At 40.3% G+C, this 23,475-nt stretch overlaps 2 protein-coding genes across 5 annotated transcripts in view; one reads left to right on the top strand and one right to left on the bottom strand.

The window, feature by feature from the left end:
• The window catches only part of mideasb (mitotic deacetylase associated SANT domain protein b), a 30,015-nt gene extending 24,352 nt beyond the window's left edge, over positions 1-5,663 (top strand). For 3 of the 4 annotated variants that reach the window (XM_078276999.1, XM_078277001.1, XM_078277000.1), the window contains exons 11-13: positions 344-466; positions 2,418-2,620; positions 4,418-5,663. In XM_078276999.1, the coding sequence (XP_078133125.1) occupies positions 344-466; positions 2,418-2,620; positions 4,418-4,643 (552 nt within the window). In that variant the 3' untranslated portion in view covers positions 4,644-5,663. The remainder of the gene's footprint in view (positions 1-343; positions 467-2,417; positions 2,621-4,417) is intronic. The other variant, XM_078277002.1, reaches the window with a different exon arrangement.
• Positions 5,664-16,508: 10,845 nt separating this feature from the next.
• crip1 (cysteine-rich protein 1) lies at positions 16,509-21,938 on the bottom strand. The gene is made up of 5 exons (XM_078277185.1): positions 21,741-21,938; positions 17,626-17,720; positions 17,208-17,265; positions 16,876-16,920; positions 16,509-16,718 (listed from the first exon to the last, which is right to left on the bottom strand). Exons 1-4 carry the CDS (start codon positions 21,778-21,780, stop codon positions 16,880-16,882), a joined length of 234 nt encoding a protein of 77 aa, XP_078133311.1. The 5' UTR covers positions 21,781-21,938; the 3' UTR covers positions 16,509-16,718; positions 16,876-16,879.
• Positions 21,939-23,475: the final 1,537 nt, after the last annotated feature.

The following is a 23,475-nucleotide window of genomic DNA, read 5'->3' as shown; positions in this document are numbered from 1 at the left end:
TTGGTCTATAAAATGTCAGGTTTTTCCAAAACCCAAGATGACGTCCTCAAATGTCTTGTTTTATCCACAACTCAAAGATGTTCACTTTACTGTCAGATAGAAGAAACTAGAAAAGAAATGACTCAAACCAGTTCATCACGTATCAAAATAGTTGGCGATTAAATGAATAGTTGACAACTAATCCATTAATGGATTGATCTTTGCAGCTCTAATGGAAACTAATGTTCAAGAGATGCAGTTTGACACTTCTCATGTAATATCACTCCACTGCAGAGCTTTCTAAACCGGCATCGAGCTGTAAATGTGTCTCCTTGTGTCTTACACTCGTCTTCTTTGGGGCCAGCAGGGCTCTCACAGATTGGAGCCACAGAGGGAGGAGGACAGCAGGAAATGGGAAGGGTCAGCTGACAGGAAACAGGATGTCGGCCCCACCAGGGTGACACACACGCTGCAGGCCGCTGAGAATGTGAGTGTGAAATAAATGATGTGCTCTGCATGGTAAAGGAAGGTATAATAAAATCAAAGTAGATCAAAGGATGAATGGTCGCAATGCGTCTTTGTCCTCAACGATAAAATGAAAAAGGTTAAAGGATATGATTTCATTCTGCAAATCACTGTTTTTTTTGTTTTTTTTTAAACCTTTCCAACATGAACCAACTCCCAGTGTGTAAGCATTGTCATGGGCAGAGACATTTATTTTGATCAATTTTTACGATCAGTTTTTGCTTTGAAACCCTCATTTTGCTTCTTGCATTTACAGCTAAGGAAGTGTCTTCTAAAGTCTTTTTAAATATCATTAATATTTGACTGAATTGGCCCCATATTTAAGATGAATCCCCCTTTTCCAACACCTGTTTTGAAAAAAACTCTCTTTCAGACGTTGTTGATGAAGTCCCCCCGAGATACTGACAGTTTAAGGATAACATCTTTATCAATCACATACTCACACGCCCTCTCCTGTCAGGCTCTTGGAAGTAATCGGAATGGTTTTCTCTCGCTCTCGTTAGCGTTTTTCGAAACTGTCTTGTTTTTTGAACTCCTCATCGTGACATTCCGTGACGGCGGTAATTCCCGGCAGCTTGACAGATTATTTGGTTTCTATTTTGGTTTCTGCAGTAAAGATTACAGTAAAGTAAATCTGAATTTCCTCCGTGGCCGCAGAACATGTTTACACTTTGCCATCACAAACTCCAGAAGATTCAGCTGGGCTTCCTGAACACTTTCAGGGCTGACCAAACTTGCCAGCCTAGCTCCTTTTTATGGCTACAAACAACCCATAATGCAACACTCTCTGTAGTTGCACTGTGTTTCAAAATAATATCTAGTAGGGGTGTGCAAAAAAATCGATTCACACTCGAATCGCGATTCAAAATCGATTCATAGAATTCCAAAAATCGATTCATATTTTTTTATTATATATATTTTTTATTGTATGTCTACTGCAATCACACGGGAAAAATAACTACATTTACAGACTTTTAATCGATTTATTTATTTTTTAATCGAGAATCGTTTTTGAATCGAATCTTGAGCCTGAAAATCAATATCAAATCGTGACCTTTTCTGAATCGTGCATCCCTAATATCTAGTGTGGCAAATACGTAAATGTCTAGTCCTTAGATACAGCCACTGCTTTTTCAATTTTTTTAATTTCCGGAATAAATAATGTTGACAATGATAATAAAAAAAACACAACATGGAAAATCATAATAAACTACAGAAGTAGGTCAGTACTCCAGAGGGATTACTGTCACTGTGTTAAATTGATTAATACTGTGGTGGTGGTGGTTATAGTCTAATTACCATACCATGTTGTCTCTTATTTACGCAAATGTGCAATTTCTCAAAGCCAAGCCTCAAAATGTGTTTGTTTTCACATACATATAGACACACTTTAAAGTGAACGAACCCCTGTGCAGGAGAGAGAGCGGTAGAAAGCTGAAAGCTGTGAGTTGGTGTTTAGAAACCTCAGTTGGCCTCATCACACTTTGAACTCTTCCTGTGTTGCCTGGGCGGCTGGGTGTTGGATTTGCTTCCCCCTGCTGGATATTTGAGAGGAGAGAACTTGGCTGATGTCCACCTCTCTGGATTGTGTAACCCCATTTTGTCTGTCAGCAAACAATGACTCGACAAGAAACCTTTGTCATTTGCAGTGCATTTAACCGTTTAGCACGCATAATAAGTTGTCGATAAAAGTGCCGGGCTATGTGTAATTTAGTTTTCTTAAACTGTGTGTACATATACATGTTAACGGGCACACGTGTGCATGCCATTGTAATGCTATCCGACATGAAAGGTTCTCATGAGGTGGCTTCAGGCTCATTATTTATATTCTAATTGCTCCCAGTGACCGTGTTAAACATCTTTTTGGAGCTTTCATGTTAACAACCCCTCTCACTTTTATTGTGTGTGTGCAGCCTGGGACCGTCCTGATCATGAAAGGCCAGGAGGACGTGGTGAAGGAGCAGCAGCCGCCGTCCTGGGTCATCCACCCCCCTCAGCCACCCCCTCCCAGCTCCAAAGCTCGCAACGACAGCAACGCACGCAAGACCAGCCCTCCAACTGCCAACAAAGGCTCAGCTGGTCAGGAGGGCGAGTTCCCCTGCAAGAAATGTGGCAGGTCAGTGATCTTACAGTAAATATCCCATCAGTCACTGCTGTTGTGTTGGAGACGTTGGCATGGCTCTGGTTACTTATGCAAAGCTGACAGCAGCAATTACATGGGTGGCGTTCCACTGAACTAGCTGGATATAAAATACCAAATTTCTGCAGGAAATGTTGCTACTGCTGTTGCCCACTTGGACTATGCATTGGTAAATAGAGGCAAGTGGCTCATGGTGTTTGAAGAAATCAACCCCTCCTGTAAAGCTTTGATTCAATAACAGCCCGTACTCTGACAAGACCGGGGCCCGTTGTTATTGCCAACTGTGTCCTAGCAACCGAAACACAGAGTAGATATACGGCACATTGCGCCTCTCGTCAGTGCAACTCTACCCAGTGACATGACAAGAGCTTCACTCGCCCCTTTAAGTTCTCACACTGTTTAAAGTGTGCTCATTATAGATGATCCACCACTTCAGAGTCTCATGTTTACTGGATATCCAACCAGGCTGAGTAGCCATTTTACAGTTGTTGTATCACATGGATGCACATTTCATGCAGCTGCAGACCACTGCTGTGAGATCTATTGTTCTGGTATAGCCTATTATTACTCAGCCTTAATTTCCATACATCATACTGCACTTTGATCACAGTCTTTATGAAGAGAGACTAAGACAGTGATAACTATTATTTAAGGCTGCACAATATATCGTTTTTTTAATCGTCATCGTAATATCAACTTATACACATTGCAAAAGGCTGCAACGTATCGCAATAGACACACAGAAAACTGCACATTCAAATGTAACTGTCAATTCTTTTTTTAAGTGGTGCCTTTTATATTTAGCAGAACATGAAAGCAGCAGAAATGCAGAACTAAGTACACTTTAATATCGGTTAATTTATAGCAAGTTATATTATCGCCATATTCAACATTGTTATTGCATATCGCATATTTTCCTCATATCGTGCAGCGCTACTATTATTACAAAATCACTGGCTTTTAGAAACAGAATATGTGTAAGAACCTTGTACTTAGTCGAACTATAAGCACATTTTGCCAGTTTTAGCACCCAACTAAGCCCCAAGTATTATTGCTATATATCATAAACAAACATGATGAGGGGGCTCCCAGTTAGTGTTTTCCAGTCATTTGTTTTGTACTTTCCATCCGTCTTTCAGAACACTAAATTAGTCACCCTGTCAAGAATTCGCTGTTACCATTTCTAAGTCTGGCTGATGGATGATGTTGATGTTGGCAAGCCAACATTAGGCCAAATGTTTTCCCTCTTGTGTTACGGGGCAAATGACATGACCCTAATAATAATATAATATCTCATCCATGAGTACTGCATGAAATAAACTGATATCCAATCAAATGGTACAGGGAGTAAAAATGAATAATGTGAGAGTCCCAACTTAACACCATGTCATTTTATGCTTCTGCGTTGTTTGACATTGTCAAATAGGCGGCATGATACTTTATCATAGAAATGATTCACCGGTGGGAAGTAGGGAAAGCTTCATGCGCACCCACAGTGGTTATTAATGAATTATTAATTTCCCAACGGCTTTAAAATCTTCCATCATTGATGCAGCGTGTGTGAGAGAACAGAGACCACCTCCTTGATGTTGTTACTATTGCGCTTCCTCTGGGCCACCAGGTGAAAGATGCAGTGTGAGCATTGCGGCTCGGACACAAACGTCTCAGTGACCAAAAAAGGCCACGACTTCACCAGCCTGATAAGCCTGTAAAGTTGCGTATTCCAGGTCTGAAAAGAGCTGCAGCAATAAGCTCTTCCCTCTTTTCCCGCAGGGTTTTCTACAAGGTGAAGAGCCGCAGCGCCCACATGAAGAGCCACGCCGAGCAGGAGAAGAAGGCGGCAGCGCTGCGGCAGAAAGAGGCTGAGGAACGAGCCGCCGCCGAGGCCGCCGCCGCCCTCGCCGCACGGCAGCAGAACGGGACGCGACAGTTGGGCGGAGACAGCACCAACGACGATTCGTCGGACGCGGAGGACGTGGACGATGAGGACTGGCAGTAAGAGAAAGGCCGCAAACACTGACTGCACCATGCAGCGTGGCTTTACTCTCTGGGACGGAAGGAGGGAAATTTAAAAAAGAAAAGAAAAGAAGAATCCCCTTCTGTGAACTCTGTGTATTTTGTGGAACAAGACTTCCGTTGCTTGGCACATTCAGGGACAGATTTACTCCTGTGTGTGTGTGTGTGTGTGTGTGTGTGTGTGTGTGTGTGTGTGAGAGACAAAGAGTGTGTATGTGCTTTCCAAAACTCACCAACGCCCCCTTTACTCTGCTTGAAAAGCTTTTCAAGAGTTACCTCTCTTGGTCACAGGGCTCGGTAAAAATCAAAGCCATGATCTCGACGCTCTCCATGCCAGGCCGCGGCCTTTCTCAGCACTTCGAGTCTCGCCCTGCTTCTTTCGACGGGCAAAGAACTTGTTGGATCCCTTTTTTTTCCCTCTCTCTCTCGATGAGCCACAGCACGCGCTTGCTTAAGCTGCATCCCAACTGGATGAAGTTTTGGCGATATGATCACTGAAATCTGACAGCTGGGGGAGTGCTGCGAGGCGACCAAACGGAGGGCCATGCTGTTAGTTTCTCTGGTCTAAGACGGACGGACTGACGGACGGATGGTTTGATAGATGGCATGTGCGCTTTGTTCCGTCGCTCTTCTGCACTCAAGGCTGCCAAAAGCTTTCTCAGACGCATGATGTGCACCAAATGGGTTCCCTCTCTCTCTCTGTGAGCGTTGTTCATTTGGGCTTTAGTTCTGTGAATCCCCCCCCTCAGCCCTCGTCACTTTTTATAGTTCCCAGTTTGTTCCTCACTGTTGATGCCTTGGATGTTTTGATGCTTTTTATCTTGAAATGACAATCAATTTTACACTGTTGTTGTTTTTGTTTTTTATAAATATATATACAGGTAAACGTTACTTTTTCTGCCTGTGTCGCTATATATGGTTATTGTTGTTTTTGTGAATATTCTTGTTGATGATTATTATTATTGTTATTAATTATAATATCCTGGTTTTGGCTGCAATTTAATTGAGCGCTTTTCTGTACTTTTTATTTAAACGAAAAACAAAAATAATGCTACTTGCTGCCTGTTTTTAACTGTGAGATTCTTTTGGAAGCCAGAAATGAAGAAAAGGCAGAAACGTATGTGCAATAGAACAAGTTGACCCCCTGTTACCAGAGCGTCCAAGTCCTCCACCCCCCCTCTTCTGCTTACGATTGGCTGCTCTGGATGCCTCGTTGTCAACCCTGTAACTGATAGGAGGTACTGACTCAGACTGTTGAAAACCGCAGGTCTCTATAGATACACACAGCGAAGTGGGAAAGACAACAAACAGCACAAACAAATTCAAGACATGTTTTGACAACAGATGTCAGTGTTTATGACATGCTTACTACCATGACATTTTAACCAGAGGGAATCATTTGCTGATACAGGCATTAAAGGTGCAGTAGGTAAGACTTATAAAACTAACTTTGTCATATTTTCTGAAACTGCCCCTATGTTCGAGCTCTGGCACCACCTACAGTCTGTAGTGTGATTTGCAAAAATCCACAGCTCCCTGTTCAGATGCACCAATCGGGGCCGGGGGGGGGGGGTGTCTAATTGCGTGTCAATCACTGCTCATGCACACGCATTCATTCTCCCTTGTGGGAGGAGGGGCTTAGGAGACAGTTTTGGGCTTTAGCAGAAAGGGGGGGGGGACTGAGAAGTTGTCGATTTTCAAATTCTTTTTCCTGGATCTACACAATCCTACCTACAGCACCTTTAAAGGCCCTGCCACACCAACCAGACGGGCCGACCGTCGGCAGAAAAGGCAGTCGGACTGATCAGTCGGGTCCCCGAGGTCCAAAAAGTGCCTCAGAACACACTGAGGACGACGCCGACTTGAGCGTACGCTCTGCGCATGCGCGAAACGTAATACGTCTCCATAGCAGCAGGCGGCGCTGCTCTGTATTGTTTCCATTAACAGTCTGATTATTTCCCAGAAAATGAAAACCGGCAGCTGATTGGACGAACGCGTCACGTGGTTCTTTTTGTCTCCAGAAATTCACAGCCAGACTGTCATGGCGGCTTGTTCAGAATACGATCTCATATTGTACTAAAATAGTTCACCGAAACGTGTTTCTGAAAACATTTTAAGTGAGAAATAGGCCATGCAGTTGCTGAATCTGTCTTCATTTCAGATCCACAAAGGTCAGTTTAAAAGATTTTCGTCAGATTTTGAGAGGCTCATCCGCTCGCCATTTCCGGGCGAGTCCCGACTGCCCTGTCTCCGACTGAACATGTCGGGTCGGCCCAAATGAATTAATTTGGGCCGACGGCTCCTCGGACGGCCGACGGCACGGAACACACCGAACAGACTCGAGTCACCGACCTTGCCAGACTGTCCGACGGCCGGTTATCGGGCTGGTGTGTCTCCTCTATAAGAGAGGCAGAAACATTCTTTACTGTAAACCAAACTTAACCCAGATTTTGCAGGTTTTAAACAGGAGATTTTAAATGCAGACATTAAAGACTTTGCTTTTTAAAACCAGAATATCAAATCTCACAAAATTATTTACTGTCATCGACAAACGGACATTAAGAGAAGCAAAAGCACTCTTTACTGTAAACCAAACTTAACCCATATTTTGAAGGTTTTAACAAGAGATTTTGAGTGCAGACACAAGACATACATGTTCTTTGCTTTTTAGAACCATATATCTACATCTATAATATATGTTCCCTACTTACACATTTCAGCTTGAATTTTTTACACTTTCCCTCGGACTGTGAATGTGTCAGTAAATGATTTAGTCTCATCAACAAACATGAATTAAGAGAAGCGGAAGGATTTAATATATACTTTAAATCTGAATATTGCAGGTTTTTACAGGGGATTCTAAGGGCTGTCGTGAGACTCCCACTAAAACCCCCGTTTGAAAATTCTGGAGAATGGATTCTGTCTTGCGTCTCAAAGTGTGTTAAGGTTGTTGTGACACTAACGCGCTCTGTTGAAACCTTGATTATGTGTGTCAGCAGTTTACTGAAGAACAGCGTGACACATTTTCTAAAAACACATTGGGAAAACTATTGAATGATTTAATGGAAAAAGATGTGTACATATATTAAAATGTAAATGCAGATAGGGGCGGTGAGGAAAAAATTCACAACATCTTGAGGTGGACAAACTGCCTGGCTGTTAATATCAGCTCAATATTTCCAGGTCTAACCCTAACGTGTATCTGTAGTTGACTTTATTTCTGTTTACCTTGTTGCTGATAGCAGGCACTGAATTGGACTATGGAGAGGGCATGTTTTGATCGGTCTATCTCTACATATCTTGACGTTAAGCCCTTCGGCCTGGAGACAGCTTATGTTGCCGTAGCAACAAATGGGTTAAAGGGTTATTTTCCTTTAAAGGACAAACCACAGTGGGGAATTTAGGGACGAAACTGCTCCAATTACCAGTTACTCCACAAGTTTAACCTGGGTCTATGCACAGACTGTGTGTGTGTGTGTGTGTGTGTGTGTGTGTGTGTGTGTACACATACTGTTAAAAGTGTGTGTGTGTGAGTGCTGTGTGAGAAAGGGCAAATGTTAAACTGTACTCTAGTCAATGAAGAAGAAAAGAAGGTTTTGCAGACTGTTCACGTTTGGTATGTTAATTTATATTTCTTCTTTATTTGGGCTTGTCTTGAGGTTCTGAAGTTATCGCCACGAAAAAGGTTTTTAAGCTGTTTAAAAAAGAAAAGAAGCAGAATTATGGATGAAATCGAGGCCGTCGACAACCACACAGCTGTAAACTTTCCTCATTTCATCCAGTCGGTTAAGGGAATTTTAAGGGGACAAAAGGTTTATTTAGCTAAAGATTAGAAAAATATATATGAATGAAATTCTATGTTTGCATACTTTCTATGCTATTTTCATATATGGGGTTCACACTAATGACGAAAAACGGAAAGGAATCTCAAGTGCTTTTTACTACAGTGTAACTTATTTGTTTCGATTTGATTTTTACCACCTGTGTTTTTAGTAATGATTTACGAAGCACTGTATATTAAAGTTTTAAAATATTCATGACGCTTTTGAATGTGTTATTTATTTCTTTTAATTCTCAAACATCATCTTAAGCCCTTTCTTAAAATCAGGTTGATGTCGGTGTTGTTGATGCACAAGGGGGCAGCATTGTTGTAGCAGTTGAGGCACTCGAGTACCTCCGAAGAGCAGAGGAGGACGCTGCTGTAAGACCAGCTGAGAGCCAAGCTGTGCTGGATTTATTTGGTGGAGACTTAAACTTCTTTTGGTTTGTCATATGGGGGTTTGATGGGTTAAAAGTGTCATCTTACATTTATTTCTGTATTTTTTTTTTTTTTTAACAAAGGCTGTGCATCTGTTTCGTTACATTTGTTTTTTTTTTTATAAGAAACGACACACTAATTAACATTTCTGTTACTGTGGCGGTGTTAGCCAGCCAACTAATTCTCTTTCCTGTCCTTTTTATGTATTTGTTGTATCTACAGTATGTTGCGGCCCAGTATCGTCATGTAAATCATTTACACTGTTCAAGGCAAGATTGTATCTGAGACACACCCATCACATCGGCTTAAATCAAAAATATGGAGCTGCAAGAGAGAAAAGCATCCCATCTGCCCTAGTTGAGACCTGATACAGAGGCTTGCAAAAGTATTCATACCCCTTGAACTTTTCCACATTTTGTCACGTTACAACCACAAATGTAAATGTATTTCATCGGTATTTTAAGCGATAGACCAACACGAAGCGGCTCATAATTGTGAAGTGGAAGGAAAATGATATATGGGTTTTCAGTTTTTTTTTTTACCCTAAACATACAGCCAGAGCTACAATGGAATGGTTTAGATCAAAGCATATTCATGTATTAGAATGGCCCAGTCAAAGTCCAGCCCTAAATCCAATTGAGAATCTCTGGCAAGACTTGAAAAGTGCTGTTCACAGACGCTTTCCATCCAATCTGACTGAGCTTGAGCTATTTTTCAAAGAAGAATGGGCAATAATTTGATAGATGTGCAAAGCTGGTAGAGACATACCCCGAAAGACTTGCAGCTGTAATTGCAGCAAAAGGTGATTCTACAAAGTATTGACTCAGGGGGGCTGAATACTTTTGCACCCCACACTTTTCAGTTTTTTTATTTGTAAACATTTTTTAAAACCATGTATCATTTTCCTTCCACTTCACAATGATGCCACTTTGTGTTGGTCTATCACATAAAATCCCAATAAAATACATTTACGTTTGTGGTTGTAACGTGACCAAATGTGGAAAAGTTCAAGGGGTATGAATACTTTTGCAGACTACATTTGCTCTTTTTGCCCAAAAGAATATCTGGCATTAGGAGCATATAAAGCTGAGCAATCATTCTATATTATCATGTTACCCGTAAACTGAATTATGTTGCCCAAATGCTAGCACAAAGTTCTTGTTTTACATACAGGTCATTGCACTGAACATTAAGTTTATTATTTTATGTGAATATGCCAATTTTCTTTTGCCCTTATATGTTACTTATAAATGTTGGTAAAAATATTTGTATTAATGTTGTGATAATGATTTCAACCCCCAGAAAGTGAAATATGGAAACTGTAGAACACATTTTTAAGTCACAACTTGGTATCCTTTAAAGCATGAAGCAATCATTTAATATCTGGCTCATCGTAAGCTAGATGTGCATTTTTCTTTAATTTCAAGATACATATTTCTGGTAACTGAATATTAAATTGAAGCTGTTAACATGAAAAGTTGCCTAGAACATTCTACAAGCAATTCTGCATTCTCACTGTAAGGTTATTCAGTTTCTTTTATTTAGTCCTTTCACCATATTTTTTACTCCGTGTTGTGTTTTTACCTGCTTGATGAAGCAGTTACGGTGTGGAAAATGTAAAATAACTGCCATATCTGTGTGACCGTGTAGGATGATTAGGAGATAACTGTAGTGCAGTAGGATCTGACAGTGGAGATACAATGATGAGGGGAACTGCCAACTCCCACCAACACCAGCAGCAGGGCAATCTGGGCAAGGCAAACAAGCACAGCATGCGGCTCAGATGTCGCCTGGCGTCCTCTTTTTGTTCCAAATCGTGGGAGGAGGAGGACAAATAGGAGGGATGAGGAGTCGAGGAATCCTGAGTGCAAGAACTTTATCTGACTTATCTTACAGCTGGAGAGAATCAGACAGAGTGAGGTCTTTGAGGGTTTCGGTGGGAAACACTGAATCACAAAATTGCACGAAAGCTCATTCGCATCCATCTGTCCGTGTCATTTGAGTTTGAAAAATTGCACTCATCTTTTACATTCAGAAACACACTTCTGAGAAATTCCTCCAGCTTAATGATAACTTATATTTGCACTGGTATTGCAGAGCATCCATCACACGGACACACAGAGAAAACCACAGGTTATTTATCACAGCCATCGTACTATTAAACTGTCTACAAATCCCTCAGAGCTCAGACAACGTGTCAAGAGAAAACTTGATGATCGTGGCCAGGTGCTGTGAGGAACAAGAGTTTGTGTAGGAGGCAGAGAGAGAGGAAATGAATGTGGAGGGTTTTTTTATGCCCCTTTTACACATGCAAAACACTCATGACGGGTTGATGAGTGTTTTGCATTGAGCACATGCTCAACCATGGAAATGATACCGTGTATGCCTGGACATCAGATCTGAGCCCAACAGGAGGTGTGATATGAGGACTCTCAGCCTGAGGCTAAGATCCTGCCAAACCCAGGAGGTGGGATCTGCCATAAGGAGTTTAGTTTATAAAATGTCAGAAACAAGCGGACAACACCTATTACAATTTCCCAGACCCCAAGGTTTTTGTTTTGACAGTCGAAAAACTGAAAGCTATTCAATTTAAAATAACATGAAACTGAGAAAACCGGTGTTCGTCTGAGCAGTTGAATTATCATTCAAATTTGATTTCTGTCAATCCGCCAATCACTTCAGCACTGGTTTTAGTAGTAGGCCTAGTGTATAAATGTAGCATTTAATAGGACTATCTCACACTAACAACTATTAATTGCAATGAAATTTGATACACACATTCGTCTTCCTCACAGGATGCCTTGTAATAACTCTGGTGATTATTTCACCCTTTATCTAGCGCCACACTCAGGTCAAAAATTGTAATACTTTGTTTTATGACCAAATACCTACAAACTAATTAACATCCCCTTCAGCCTCAGCTGTACTTTGTGTTTAGTGCTAATTATCAAATGTTAGCATGCTAACAGGCTAAGCTAAGATGGTGAACAGCACCGCTGGCTGTAGCCTCTTCAAGCCAAGAGACTTATCGTCTGAGCAGTTGATTTATCATTCAAATTTGATTTCTGTCAATCCGCCAATCACTTCAGCACTGGTTTTAGTAGTAGGCCTAGTGTATATTTATATATTATAGTGTAATTAGACATCTCTTATAGACACTGGGAGAAGAGGGTGTTCACAACAGCCTGAGCTAACGGTGGTGTTTAATTGCACTCTAATAGGGAGACGCTTGTTATTGAAGCTGGAAGCCTAATTGGAGGAGAGGAGAGTTTACCTCTCCTACCCTTTGGCTTAGGAGGGTAAAAAACAAACATGATTGATGCGCCAAGATGTTTTTCAGAGATCCGGGCCCAGGCTCAGAGGCCTTGCTACCTCATTATCTACTATTTGTATGGCTGCTTATGGCGGCAGCTCTTTTTTCTGCACACACACTGGCTCCTTATTAGCAATTACAATGCCAAAGGGCCTATTTATACACATGTGCTGAGACGGGGCGCTGCAGTGGAAACAGATACATCCAGCAGCACTAATCAACTACAGCCCAGTAATGGTTAATGAGATGGGAGGTAGTATGGAAGGAGGTAGGGAGTAATGGGAAGAGGGAAGGTGAGAATACAAAAACAAAGGAGGTGGAGCGATGGAAGGGGAAAGGAGGAAAGGAAGGATAAGAAGGAAAGAATTAAAGAGAGGATAGGGATGAACAGAGGGAGTATCTGAGACAGCCATGCACATTCAATCACAGAACTGAGAACCAGATTCTGCTCAGTAACCGCCACAAGGCCTGACTGGTCTTCTGCTACAAATATAACTCTGCTGGAGCCTCTGGATTGATACGTTCAGCCAGACTCCAACAGGACGCTGGGGTGTGCTGCACAGGCCTGAAGGCGCTCCCTGCATTACCATTTCTCAAGACGAGGTTGTTTCCGAATTCCACACACTGGATTTTATTTGGCCAGTGTTGATGACAGGAGAGACGTGTTACAGCAGAGTCAGGGGTTTCCAATATTAGCTGACTTTTTGTAAAATAAAATATTGTTGCAGTGTTTGATGCATAATGTGTCCTGATGCCACTCTTACGAACTGGATCATGGTCATTTTTAAGGATAGTCTTTTACGTGAGTGAAAAGTGTATGGTGGATTTCCTGTTCACATCTTACTTTAACACTCTGAAATCACATTAACAGGGTTTTGGGAGTGGAAACACTTAAAGTGAACCACATGTGCACATACTGGTGAATGTAAAGATTATTTTCACAAATAAACTCTATTATTTTAAGTGGTCTACTTTAGAAAATTCAATCTTGTAGAAATGACAGATGTTCTAAATAACAGCCTGTTGGCAGAGACACGTGTGTGTCCATATTAAAACTGGCAGGCCTTTTATGACTTCCACAGTTTAACACGTGTTCCAGTTTAAAGTTCTCACTGTCGGGCTGGAGGGTATGAATATTCTTTCCTGTACTTCAGTCTCACTTCTTGTTTGTTAGAAAAGCAGAAAGACCTGACATGCTGTGGAACTCTCTTAAAGGGCCTGTAGATCCTCTTTTACAAGACTTTGAGTGGCTTTGGGGGTAGAATACACACAAATTCATTTATAACCAGCAATAAAAACAGCAAACTACTTGTTGCAATAACTCTGGCATGCAGATTTGAACCTGTAGTTCCAGATGTGAACACAAATATGCAGGTGAACACTAAAATGGGTATTTGGTCTATTAGGGTGTATTTAATTAGGTGTATCAGTGTATCTTTTTAAAAACTACCACTAGGAGTCGCCAAAGTCAGATAGTTTCCAATCCTGTTTGTTGTTTATTCTTGTATATTTGATATGATGTTATTGTATTTTATGATAAAATAGATGTATATAATTGAATTGGTTTGCTGGCCACTTTTTACTGTGTATAAGTACCACAACAAAAATAAGTCTCTGAATAAATCGTATCATCCTTCACATCTGTAGATGTGCAATATTTTACTCATAAAAGATAAAATAAACAACACCCTTACTGTATACTGGACTAATTTAATTGATCTATTTCTTAAGCTTGCCTTAAGGAATCAAGGCCACCCATGTCTGCATGAACACATGAGTAATAAAAGCCGTGAGACACTTCTGCACTTATGTTCCAGTCCTCGATAGGTTTATGAGTCGAGATTTTACAGTTTAATGACTGAGGGCCTGATTCATTCTGACACAGAAGGTTTTTGGCTTCCCGCTCCTCCTGCTTGGCAGAAAAAAAAACTCTGGTAACACTTCACTATAAGGGCCGTGTAAGTCACCTTAAGTGCTTTGTAAATGTGCTTATTGCCTGTACGATGCTTTCAATATGATCATGTCAATAAATTATCCTCATTAGGCCTCAACATTGTGAACCAAGTATGTGCTGTGAGACTATTAAGAGCCAGAAATATATCTTGATTATATTTATATATATATATGCGGACATTTAATTTACTTCCCTGTTTTTTGGTTGTTTTTAACATACATATTAACTGCACATCAGTCGACTGTGTTTTTGTGCATTTCTACTCATATTCTTTCCTTTTAAAATTGCAAAAGTATTGTTGGAGTCCTGTTAGCATTTTTACTGTATTTTAGTTGATATTTGTTTCTGTCTTTAAGGTAAAAGCCCAAGTTTATGAACAGCCACAAAATAATGAATAAATGTACAGTATATATGTTATGCCATATGCCTCTCTCACAACACACATTTTAACAAGCTACATTTGTGTTTCATTTTACAAACAATTTAGAGAAAAGGTTCAAAAATGCTTAATTGCAAAAATCCTCTGCATGTTTTCATCAGTTGCCTCAGTGTCTGTGGCCTTGGTCGACATTTTCTTGTGACAGTGAGCGTCTTTGTTGCAGACAAAAAAAAAAGGGTAACTGCTAGACGACTGAAGGGCACACTGGCTGTCTGTTAGGTCTTGTTTGTGTCTGTTGCCATAGCAACTGTCAGGCTGGGATGGTGGAGGCATGGTGGAGGGTGTTGGCTGCTACGTGATCCATGGACAGCAAGGGTGGCCGTGCAGAGCAAAGATTTGGCAACAGAGCCCAAAAGAACCAAAGAGGAAGCATTTGGTGGATCTGCAAAGACTCAGCCGCTCCGGCTTCCCACAATGCACCAGCATGGGCAGGGTTAACATTTAGATTTCTCTAAACATATGCATTGATTCAAAAAAGAATGTGTAAGATGTTTAGATCAGAATCAACAAAATTAAACTTTCCTGCTACTGAGATTTATAGTTTATTCCTGACTTTTTGGAAATAGTTGGTGAAACAAAACCACACCACAAGGTCCATTTAGTAGGCAAGCTGTTCTGGAGCTTTCAATCACATCACACATTCTTCCTCAGCAGATGGAGTTCACCCAGTTGTCATAGAGTTGTAGATGTCCAAAATCCAAAATAAACTTTAAATCTCCATACTCAACATGGTCATAACTTCAGGGCCTGTATGTGCGGTGCCTCAAGTTAATTATATATTTTTTCGTACTGGTGAAATGCTGGTGTCATTAAGTGTCATTCTACTTACATTCTACTTGTGCTATTACTCTGTATTTGTTGTATTTAGGTGTATTGATGTGGCAAATTGATGTAGTTTTGGTTTTCTGTTGTCGCATGTTGTAGGTGTGTGAACATCATGGGACCGTGTTGAAAAGTGTTCTCACTTTAACTTGTTATCTTCTGTATTTAATTTATTTTTGTAGATTATTAAATAAATTAAATGAAAAAGAAATAAAAAGGGGTGTCCTGGTTATGTCATCACCCCCTCACTCGTCCTGTGTTTCCTGTCTCTCTAAACTATCGTACTTCTAATTATATTTTGGGGCATTTTATGCCTTTATCAATACCTGACTACAGTAAGACAACAGGACCAGGTCACCACCTTAACCCCAAGGCCACTAGGGCCCCCCATTATACCTCTTACACCCACCTGATACTTAATATAGGCAGGATCACGGACCTTAAAAAGATCCAGAAAATGGGAATTTGAATATCTACAATTCCATCATGAATGGGGAAGCTCCACTTTTATTGTCCTCTAAGTTAAAAAAAATGTTTCATGGTTATCAAGTTCCAAACTCACTATGTTACAGCAAAAAAAAAACTTTCATCTAATGTGATCAAGTATTAAAGCTGTAGTGCGTAGTTTCTGTTGCCCCCATGAGGAATTCTAAGTAATGTCAACAACTTCACCATTTTGTAAACACAGACATGCTGAGGAAATACAGAGAGACTTGTGTGGAGCTGATAGGCTTAATAAGCTTTGTATCAACTCATTTGGCAATGGCTTGAATGTAAGAAATTTTCATTAACATAAAATAGTCGTGCACTATAGCTTTAAGTATTACGTAACCAGTCCACCATGAGTTGAAGGGTCTAAAAACTTGGAGCGGTCTTATTTATGATGATGTTTTTTAGCAGATGTTGTGCTTGAAATTCCCATATGTCACAGGTTGAAACGCAGATTCCATTACACATTGCCACTAAATGCAAGTCACTTGAATGTTATCGGCAAAGAATTGCTCTAATGCAAGAGTGTTTCATACAAAGACTCTGCAAAATACAAAAAAATGACGACTGACACAACTTTAAAAAGGATTTAATCATTATGTCCACCTTAAGAACAGGAAGAAACTAGGGGACAACCACTTGGAATACACAATCATCTTCAAAAACCAGAGCTCAAAAACTCAAACTTTTTCTTCTGAATGAGAATGAGTTTGTTTGCTGGTTTTTATTGAGACTCGTGAGCAATGCTGGCTTCTTCGATTTGGTGTCCAGGCAACATTGAACCTGATGATGAAGCAGAGAAAACACACATCAGGCAGTGCAAAGTACAAAGATGGATTTGCATAGACTCACGGTCTGTTTGTCTTAACAAATAGCATGAAAATGTACAAGATAAACAAACGTAAGCAAATGATTTGGTGAATAAATGTGTGCAAACTACCTGTCTATTTATATGTGTGACTCTCGGTTCCACCACGTCCAAATCCTGAGAGGAAAGAGACAAGAAGCAATTACATCAGTGAACTAACATTAACATTAGGAATTTGAGACTTTTACTTTGACAATCTGAGAGAGAACTTCTTCTTTCAAGATAATAGTTTAACGAAATGGTATCAATTATGTAAGGACTGTTTTATTGAGTGTGTGACCCTATCAGGTGACAGTGTATGCTTTTACGGCCTCGACCCAATCATATACAAAACATCCTCTTTACACAGGGCGTTACTGGCCTAGAGTCTTACGAGCAACGGTGACTGAGAGGAACATGCTTACCTGTAGGTCCAAAGAGTGCACTGTAGCAGGGTTTGTGACAATATGGCTTGCCATCATGCTGTAAGAGGCAGAGTTGTATTAGCACTGAAAATGTCAAAATAAACTAAATAAATTAAAAAAATTTAAATTGTTAATAATATATAATAATATAATATCCTGCTTCCTATCTGTACACATTCTGCATGTAAATATTGTTTTCTGTCCTCTCCAACTCTATCCCTTTTTGTGTATAATGTAAGTATTTACATATATATTATCATCTTGATCTTGTGTGTTTATACACCGAGTGGAGATTTAATACTGGATTCAGATTTGATGTGTTGACATGTGAAGTGCTATCAGACCCCTAAACCCTGTGTACATTATTAAAGATTACAGGATATTCTTATATGTATTGTATGTATTTCAGGTGTCTCACCTCAGCATGTGAGCCCGCCGACAGCGTCTTGTTGCACTTCTCACACTTCAGACAGGGCCTGTGCCAGTCCTTGCCCAGTGATGTCACTTTCTCGGCTGCCAAACACATAAAACACCAAATTATTCACCACGGCCTTAAGCTTCCGCCACAAAGAGAGCCACTGTAGTCTGCAGAGGAGATGGAAGTGCCACAGGAGGGTCACAATATCTGTTTTAAACCAACAAGATTATGTCTGCAGATAACTTGGAGAACATTGTTTGGGTGTGGTGCTTGAGGGGAAAAAAGGACTGAGTGTCCCTGGGGAATCTGTTCTCCTCCTGCCTCATAAACTCTGATAAAGACTGTTTTTATCTGCAGGGCTGATCTGCACAAACACCCATCAGAGGGGCTGTAAAAGTAGGAAGGAACCCGACCCAACAGTCTTGAGTTTCAGGTCTTTAATGGAGGAAGGTGGACAAGAGTTTAGATGACTTTTGAGACTCGTCACACGATTACGAGCAACAAATCTGCCAAAGAATCTACATGCAAAGACGAAAAAAATGAGGCTATTCACTGATGCATAAGATCAGAGAGAGAGCAAGCACAGGAAATACTGAAAATAAAGGAAGTGTTATCGTGAACTGAGGCTGTTTCTACCAAACATGTCGTAACTAAGGAGCACAAAACTTGATTAATATCTGCAGATTAAAAAACAAAACAAAACATAAAACAAAATTCAGAAAGGACCGCAGATGTATGAACCAATACAAATAACTCTGGTTTCAGGTGAAGCCCACTGACCTCCAAACCTTCAAACAATATTAGGATATGACATATTTCCTCCCTAAAAATAGCCTGATGTGGCATGAGATTATGTAATAGGCAACGGAAAAAGGGAAAGTGCTCCAGGGTGAGGTCAGCCTCTCAGGCCAGTAGCATGAAAACATTTCAGCAAAATAAGGTGGAGAACAGTTTGACCTGAAATAATTACTATACTTAACTAAAATTAACAGGTTAGTAGACTGAGCAAACAAGTCTGTCCAACGACTAATGGAGGGGAGTCTCACGGTAGAGCTTAGAGTCCATTGTGATCAGTTGCAATGACGCCCATGTAATGTTGTTTTACTCATGATTGTATATGGATCTGACAAAGCAATTATGGAGGCAGTCCAATATACACAAATAGACACAAATCTGAATGGAAAAACACACTGTGAGGGAGGCTGTTCAACTATTCGCCTCATTAAAAAAAAATCATGGTGAGGTTGTATAACTGTTTGTCAAGCTAAAAAAAGAGGCTACGAATGCATTCCAAAGCATTTAGAGTTGAGTGAATTCCCTTGAATACAGCAACACTCTTTACGGCCTGAACATCAACTGAGTATTAAAGGAACAGTTTGGCATTTATGGAAATAAATGAAATTCTCTCTCTCGCCAATAGTTAGATTAGAAGACTGATAGGCTACTTCTCTAATGTCTAAGACATTTGGGGAAATATGCTTTTCTTTCTTACTTTTCACAAATACGAAGCTACTGAGAGCTTTAAGCAAAGGGAAACAGCTAGCCTGGCTCCGTCCAAAGCTAACAAAATCTGCTACTAACACCTCTAAATCTCACTAATTAAAAGGAGTAGTTTGACATTTTGGGAAATAAGTTTTCACTTTCTTGTGGAGCGTTAGATGAGCAGGTTGATATCACTCTCATGTCTTATTGTCTCACTTCTCATAAATATTAACCTACAGCCAGCAGCTAGTTAGCTTAGCTTAGCAAAAAGACTGGAAACAGGGGGAAACAGCTAGCCTGGCTATGTCCAAAGCTAACAAAAAATGCTAACCAGCACCTCTAAAGCTCAGTAAATGACATGTTATATCTCTTTTTGTACAGATTAAACAGACAGCATACAATATGTTAATACGTGAGTAAAGCGTATTTCCCAAACTGTCAACACTAAAATTCTATTACTGCAACCTACACTACATGTTAGTTTATTTGCTTCCAACGCTTATTTAAAGTGCAGTGGAAAGTAAGAGCAGTGTACTCAAAAAATGTTTTGTCTTTGTGTAGCTGGAACTGGACCAAGTTCCCTCCTCATCATTCAGTGAGGCAGCGGTAGCCTGATTGTTTCCATCTGAGAGCTTAGAAACATTAAGACAGATGAGCTGCAATTGAGATGGCGAGAGAGAGAGAGAGAGAGAGAGAGAGCGGTGAGGATGGGGGAGTGGAGCGCTGAGGTGTGATGGATGAAGGATTGAGACATGGAGCCAGTTTTTAGAGAGGTTTGGGGGGGAAATTGATGCAGACAGTTCAGGATAATGATGAAGACTGTGCTTCCACATAAAGAAGCTTTGTTCCAAGGTACTTTTCCTCTCAGCTATATTTTAGAAAAGTTCTTTGTTTGGTCGGCTTGTTCAGGCTGAAACTAATTGGTTAGCTTGTTTTGGCCAGATGGTGAAAATGTATCCATCAAAAAGGAAGAATGGGAAGCATGGCTCCCCAGTCGCACGGTCAGTTTATCTGACTGACATTCCAAAGACTTGGCTTTGTGTTGTGTATTGGCCCTCTCCCTCTGTGCGTCTACCCGGAGAAGATTACTCTGTTGCACTACTGAGCTGCAGACAATGTGGTAAATGGATTAAGACACGTATTAAATGGAGCTGTCCTTTTCCTCCCCGGATGCAGTAATTGCTGCCTGCTTTGATGGTATCCTCATGAGACAGACCTACAAGGATGGAGCCGTATTTCAGGACAGAAGGAACCTACTTCCTGCGCTGCATCGAGCCATTATTCATGTAGCTCATCATCAGCCATCAGGAAAGACAATTCATTTTCTACAGGGAGCACAGATCTTAAGCTCTAAACTAACTTGATAATGAGAATGCTTATAGAGTGTAGTGACATTTTGAGGAAAGTGGGCATTAATCTGAAAATCATGTATACATATAAATAAATACAAACAGCTAAGAGCGTAGACTGACAGCTCAGGGGAGTGAGCAAGTAAGCATATAAAATCGTGATAAAACTCTAGTAGGAGAAGTAACTAATTACATTTACTTAAGTATTGTACTTTACTTGAGTAATTCCATTTTCTGCTATTTTCTACTGTTATTTGAGAGTAAAATATTTTACTTTTTACTCTATAGTTACTCTTCAGATTTAACAATCCAAAACTAAAATATGATGCATTATAGATTATACTAGTTCCCAAAAGTACATAAAGGAATGTAAATTAGCTCCATCTCAACCAACTACAGCAGTAAAGCAGTGCTTACAGTACTGTATGTTAATGCATCAGTGGTGGAAGAAGCATTCAGATCACTTACTTAAGTAAAAGTATCACACTCCAAAAAACATTACATTTAAAGTCGTGCATTCAAAAATGTTACTTTAGTAAAAGTACAGAAGTATTATCAGGAGAAAGTACTTTAAATTTCAAAAGTAAGTACTCCTTGTGCAGAATTGCCCCTGCATTCTCAGTGGTGGAAAGTATCGAAGTACATCTACACGAGTACTGTAGGCCTACTCAAGGACAAATTTGAGGTATTTTACTTAAATATTTCAAATTCCTGCTACTTTCTACTACACTAAATGTCGTATAGAGGGAAATATTGTACTCTTTACATTCATTTCACAGTGATAGATACTGATTACTTAGCAACTCAGATTTAAATATAGGATACACAATATAAATATATGTATATCATGCTTTTTTATTGAACTAAAGTACATAAAGCAGTTAAAATAGCTCCACTTCAACCAACTGCAACATAAAATACAGGTTACATGTTATTGCATGAATAACAATAATGATCCACAGTGGCTGGAGCCATTCTGCACAACAAGTACTTCCATACTTTAACTGTATGTTGCTGAAAATACTTCTGCACTTGTAGTTCAGTATTATCTATGCATGACTTTAAAAAGAATATTTTCTTCGTATGAAATATAAAGTAAAAATTCCCGCTTGCAGCTTGTAGTGCTTGTCAGTCTGTTGGTTAAATATAGTTTCCTGTTTCCTCAGTTGTGCTAACTTTTCATTTACCAGGAAATGTTGTCATGCAGAAAAACGATTTTCTTTGCATGTAAAAACAAAACAAAAAGAATTGGTGGAAAATTGAAATAAAGATTACAAATCTTACCGAAGTAAACTTCCTTCTGGCACTTTGGACACTTTGGCATTTTGTTGCAGCAGTATGTGGCTTTACCGGAGATAAAAGACGGTACTGTAGGTATCCCGTGTGAATGAAGTGTGACTGCAGCTGTACCCGACTGGCCCACCTGTTACTGTTAGCTCGGACTGACCACGCCTCGCTCTCACAGTGCAGATGTGCGCGCTCCGTCCTGTATTTATAGCGCCGAGGAAATAGTTCAACTGAAACTTTTTCTCTTTTTTTTCGAAACAAAGTGGGAGAGGCTTGTGTTGAGTAAGTGCACGTGCAGAAAACATAACATTGAGACACTGAAATGAAAGAATTCAACAACTAAACTCTTTCTCTTTTTCTGGAGATTTGAGACCCTTTTTAGGGGATTTGGCTTTTTAGGGATTTGGATTTGAATTTTATAAATTGCAGTGCTCCCATCCGAATAACTCAGACGCTAACTACAGAAAATAAGAGCAAACTAGCCTACCCATAATTTACAACAAAATATTGTATATAAATATTCAGGGTCACATAATAGAAACTCAGAAAGTAAACAAGGACCAGATTTGGCAGCTTACCTTGATTTTGGCAACAGTTCAATCAAGTTGGTAAACTGCCAAATGGTCCTTGTTTACGTTCTGAGTTTCTATCATGTGACCCTGCTGCTCTGTCATAATATACTCGATATGTGCCAACCAATCTATTCAATGCTGAATGGTTTGTGATGAATAATCCTAGTGAAGGTGAATCAACAGAGTTGGCAGTGACTGAAGACAAACACACACACACACACACACACACACACACACACACACACACACACACACACACACACACATCTTGCTCTGCAATTGTTGTTATGTGGTTGTAACTCTGTATGTATATTTATACTTTGTAACAAAAGAAGCGATACACCAGTGATTCCCAACCAGGGGGTTCTTGTACCTTTTTTTTGTGTACTTGTGGATCCTCTTTTTTGAGTATTTCTAAAAATGTGTCATTTTACTATTTGCTTTTATCAATTTACTTTGATAGTAATACTTTTTAAGTATTGTACTTCACAACATTTCAAGTCCATTACAGAGTAAAAACCAAGGTCACATGAAAAAGTCCTGATAATCTGGGAGGAAGGAACAAAAAAAAGGGGTAATAAAGCACCACCCGGCCAGCACGCAGAGTGACCCGAAATCAAACACACCCAGAAGTTGTGTCACCAACAGGTGCATTCTGGATGTAGGCTAGCTAACATGCTAACTCCTAAAATGCCATACACAGTATAGTGCTCACAGGTGCATCCTCCATCAGAGACTTCTGCGTCCACTGAAACAACTTCTACCTTCAGTGAGGTGTGTGCCGGTGTTCTGCTGTTTGTGACAATAATCCCTGCTGTGACTGCTGAGAGGCTGAGTGGACTGGTTATACTGGGACAGAGAGGCTGAGTGGACTGGTTATACTGGGACAGGGAGGCTGAGTGGACTGGTTATACTGGGACAGAGAGGCTGAGTGGACTGGTTATACTGGGACAGGGAGGCTGAGTGGACTGGTTATACTGGGACAGAGAGGCTGAGTGGACTGGTTATACTGGGACCAGGGAGGCTGAGTGGACTGGTTATACTGGGACCAGAGAGGCTGAGTGGACTGGTTATACTGGGACCAGAGAGGCTGAGTGGACTGGTTATACTGGGACAGGGAGGCTGAGTGGACTGACTATACTGGGACAGAGAGGCTGAGT

Source organism: Sander vitreus, chromosome 20 (assembly GCF_031162955.1).
Source record: "Sander vitreus isolate 19-12246 chromosome 20, sanVit1, whole genome shotgun sequence".
NCBI classification, from domain to species: Eukaryota; Metazoa; Chordata; class Actinopteri; order Perciformes; family Percidae; genus Sander; species Sander vitreus.
The sequence above is the reverse complement of the archived record's forward strand: the minus strand, read 5'-3'. Positions and strand labels throughout refer to the sequence as shown.

Bases quoted from the DNA above. Each gene is read 5' to 3' on its own strand.
- crip1 (XM_078277185.1), bottom strand. From the start codon at position 21,780: ATGCCAAAGTGTCCAAAGTGCCAGAAGGAAGTTTACTTCG. The intron at 17,721-21,740 runs GTAAGATTTGTA...TGTGTTTGGCAG, and splicing joins CCAGAAGGAAGTTTACTTCG to CCGAGAAAGTGACATCACTG. The intron at 16,921-17,207 runs GTAAGCATGTTC...CTTTCCTCTCAG, and splicing joins TGCACTCTTTGGACCTACAG to GATTTGGACGTGGTGGAACC.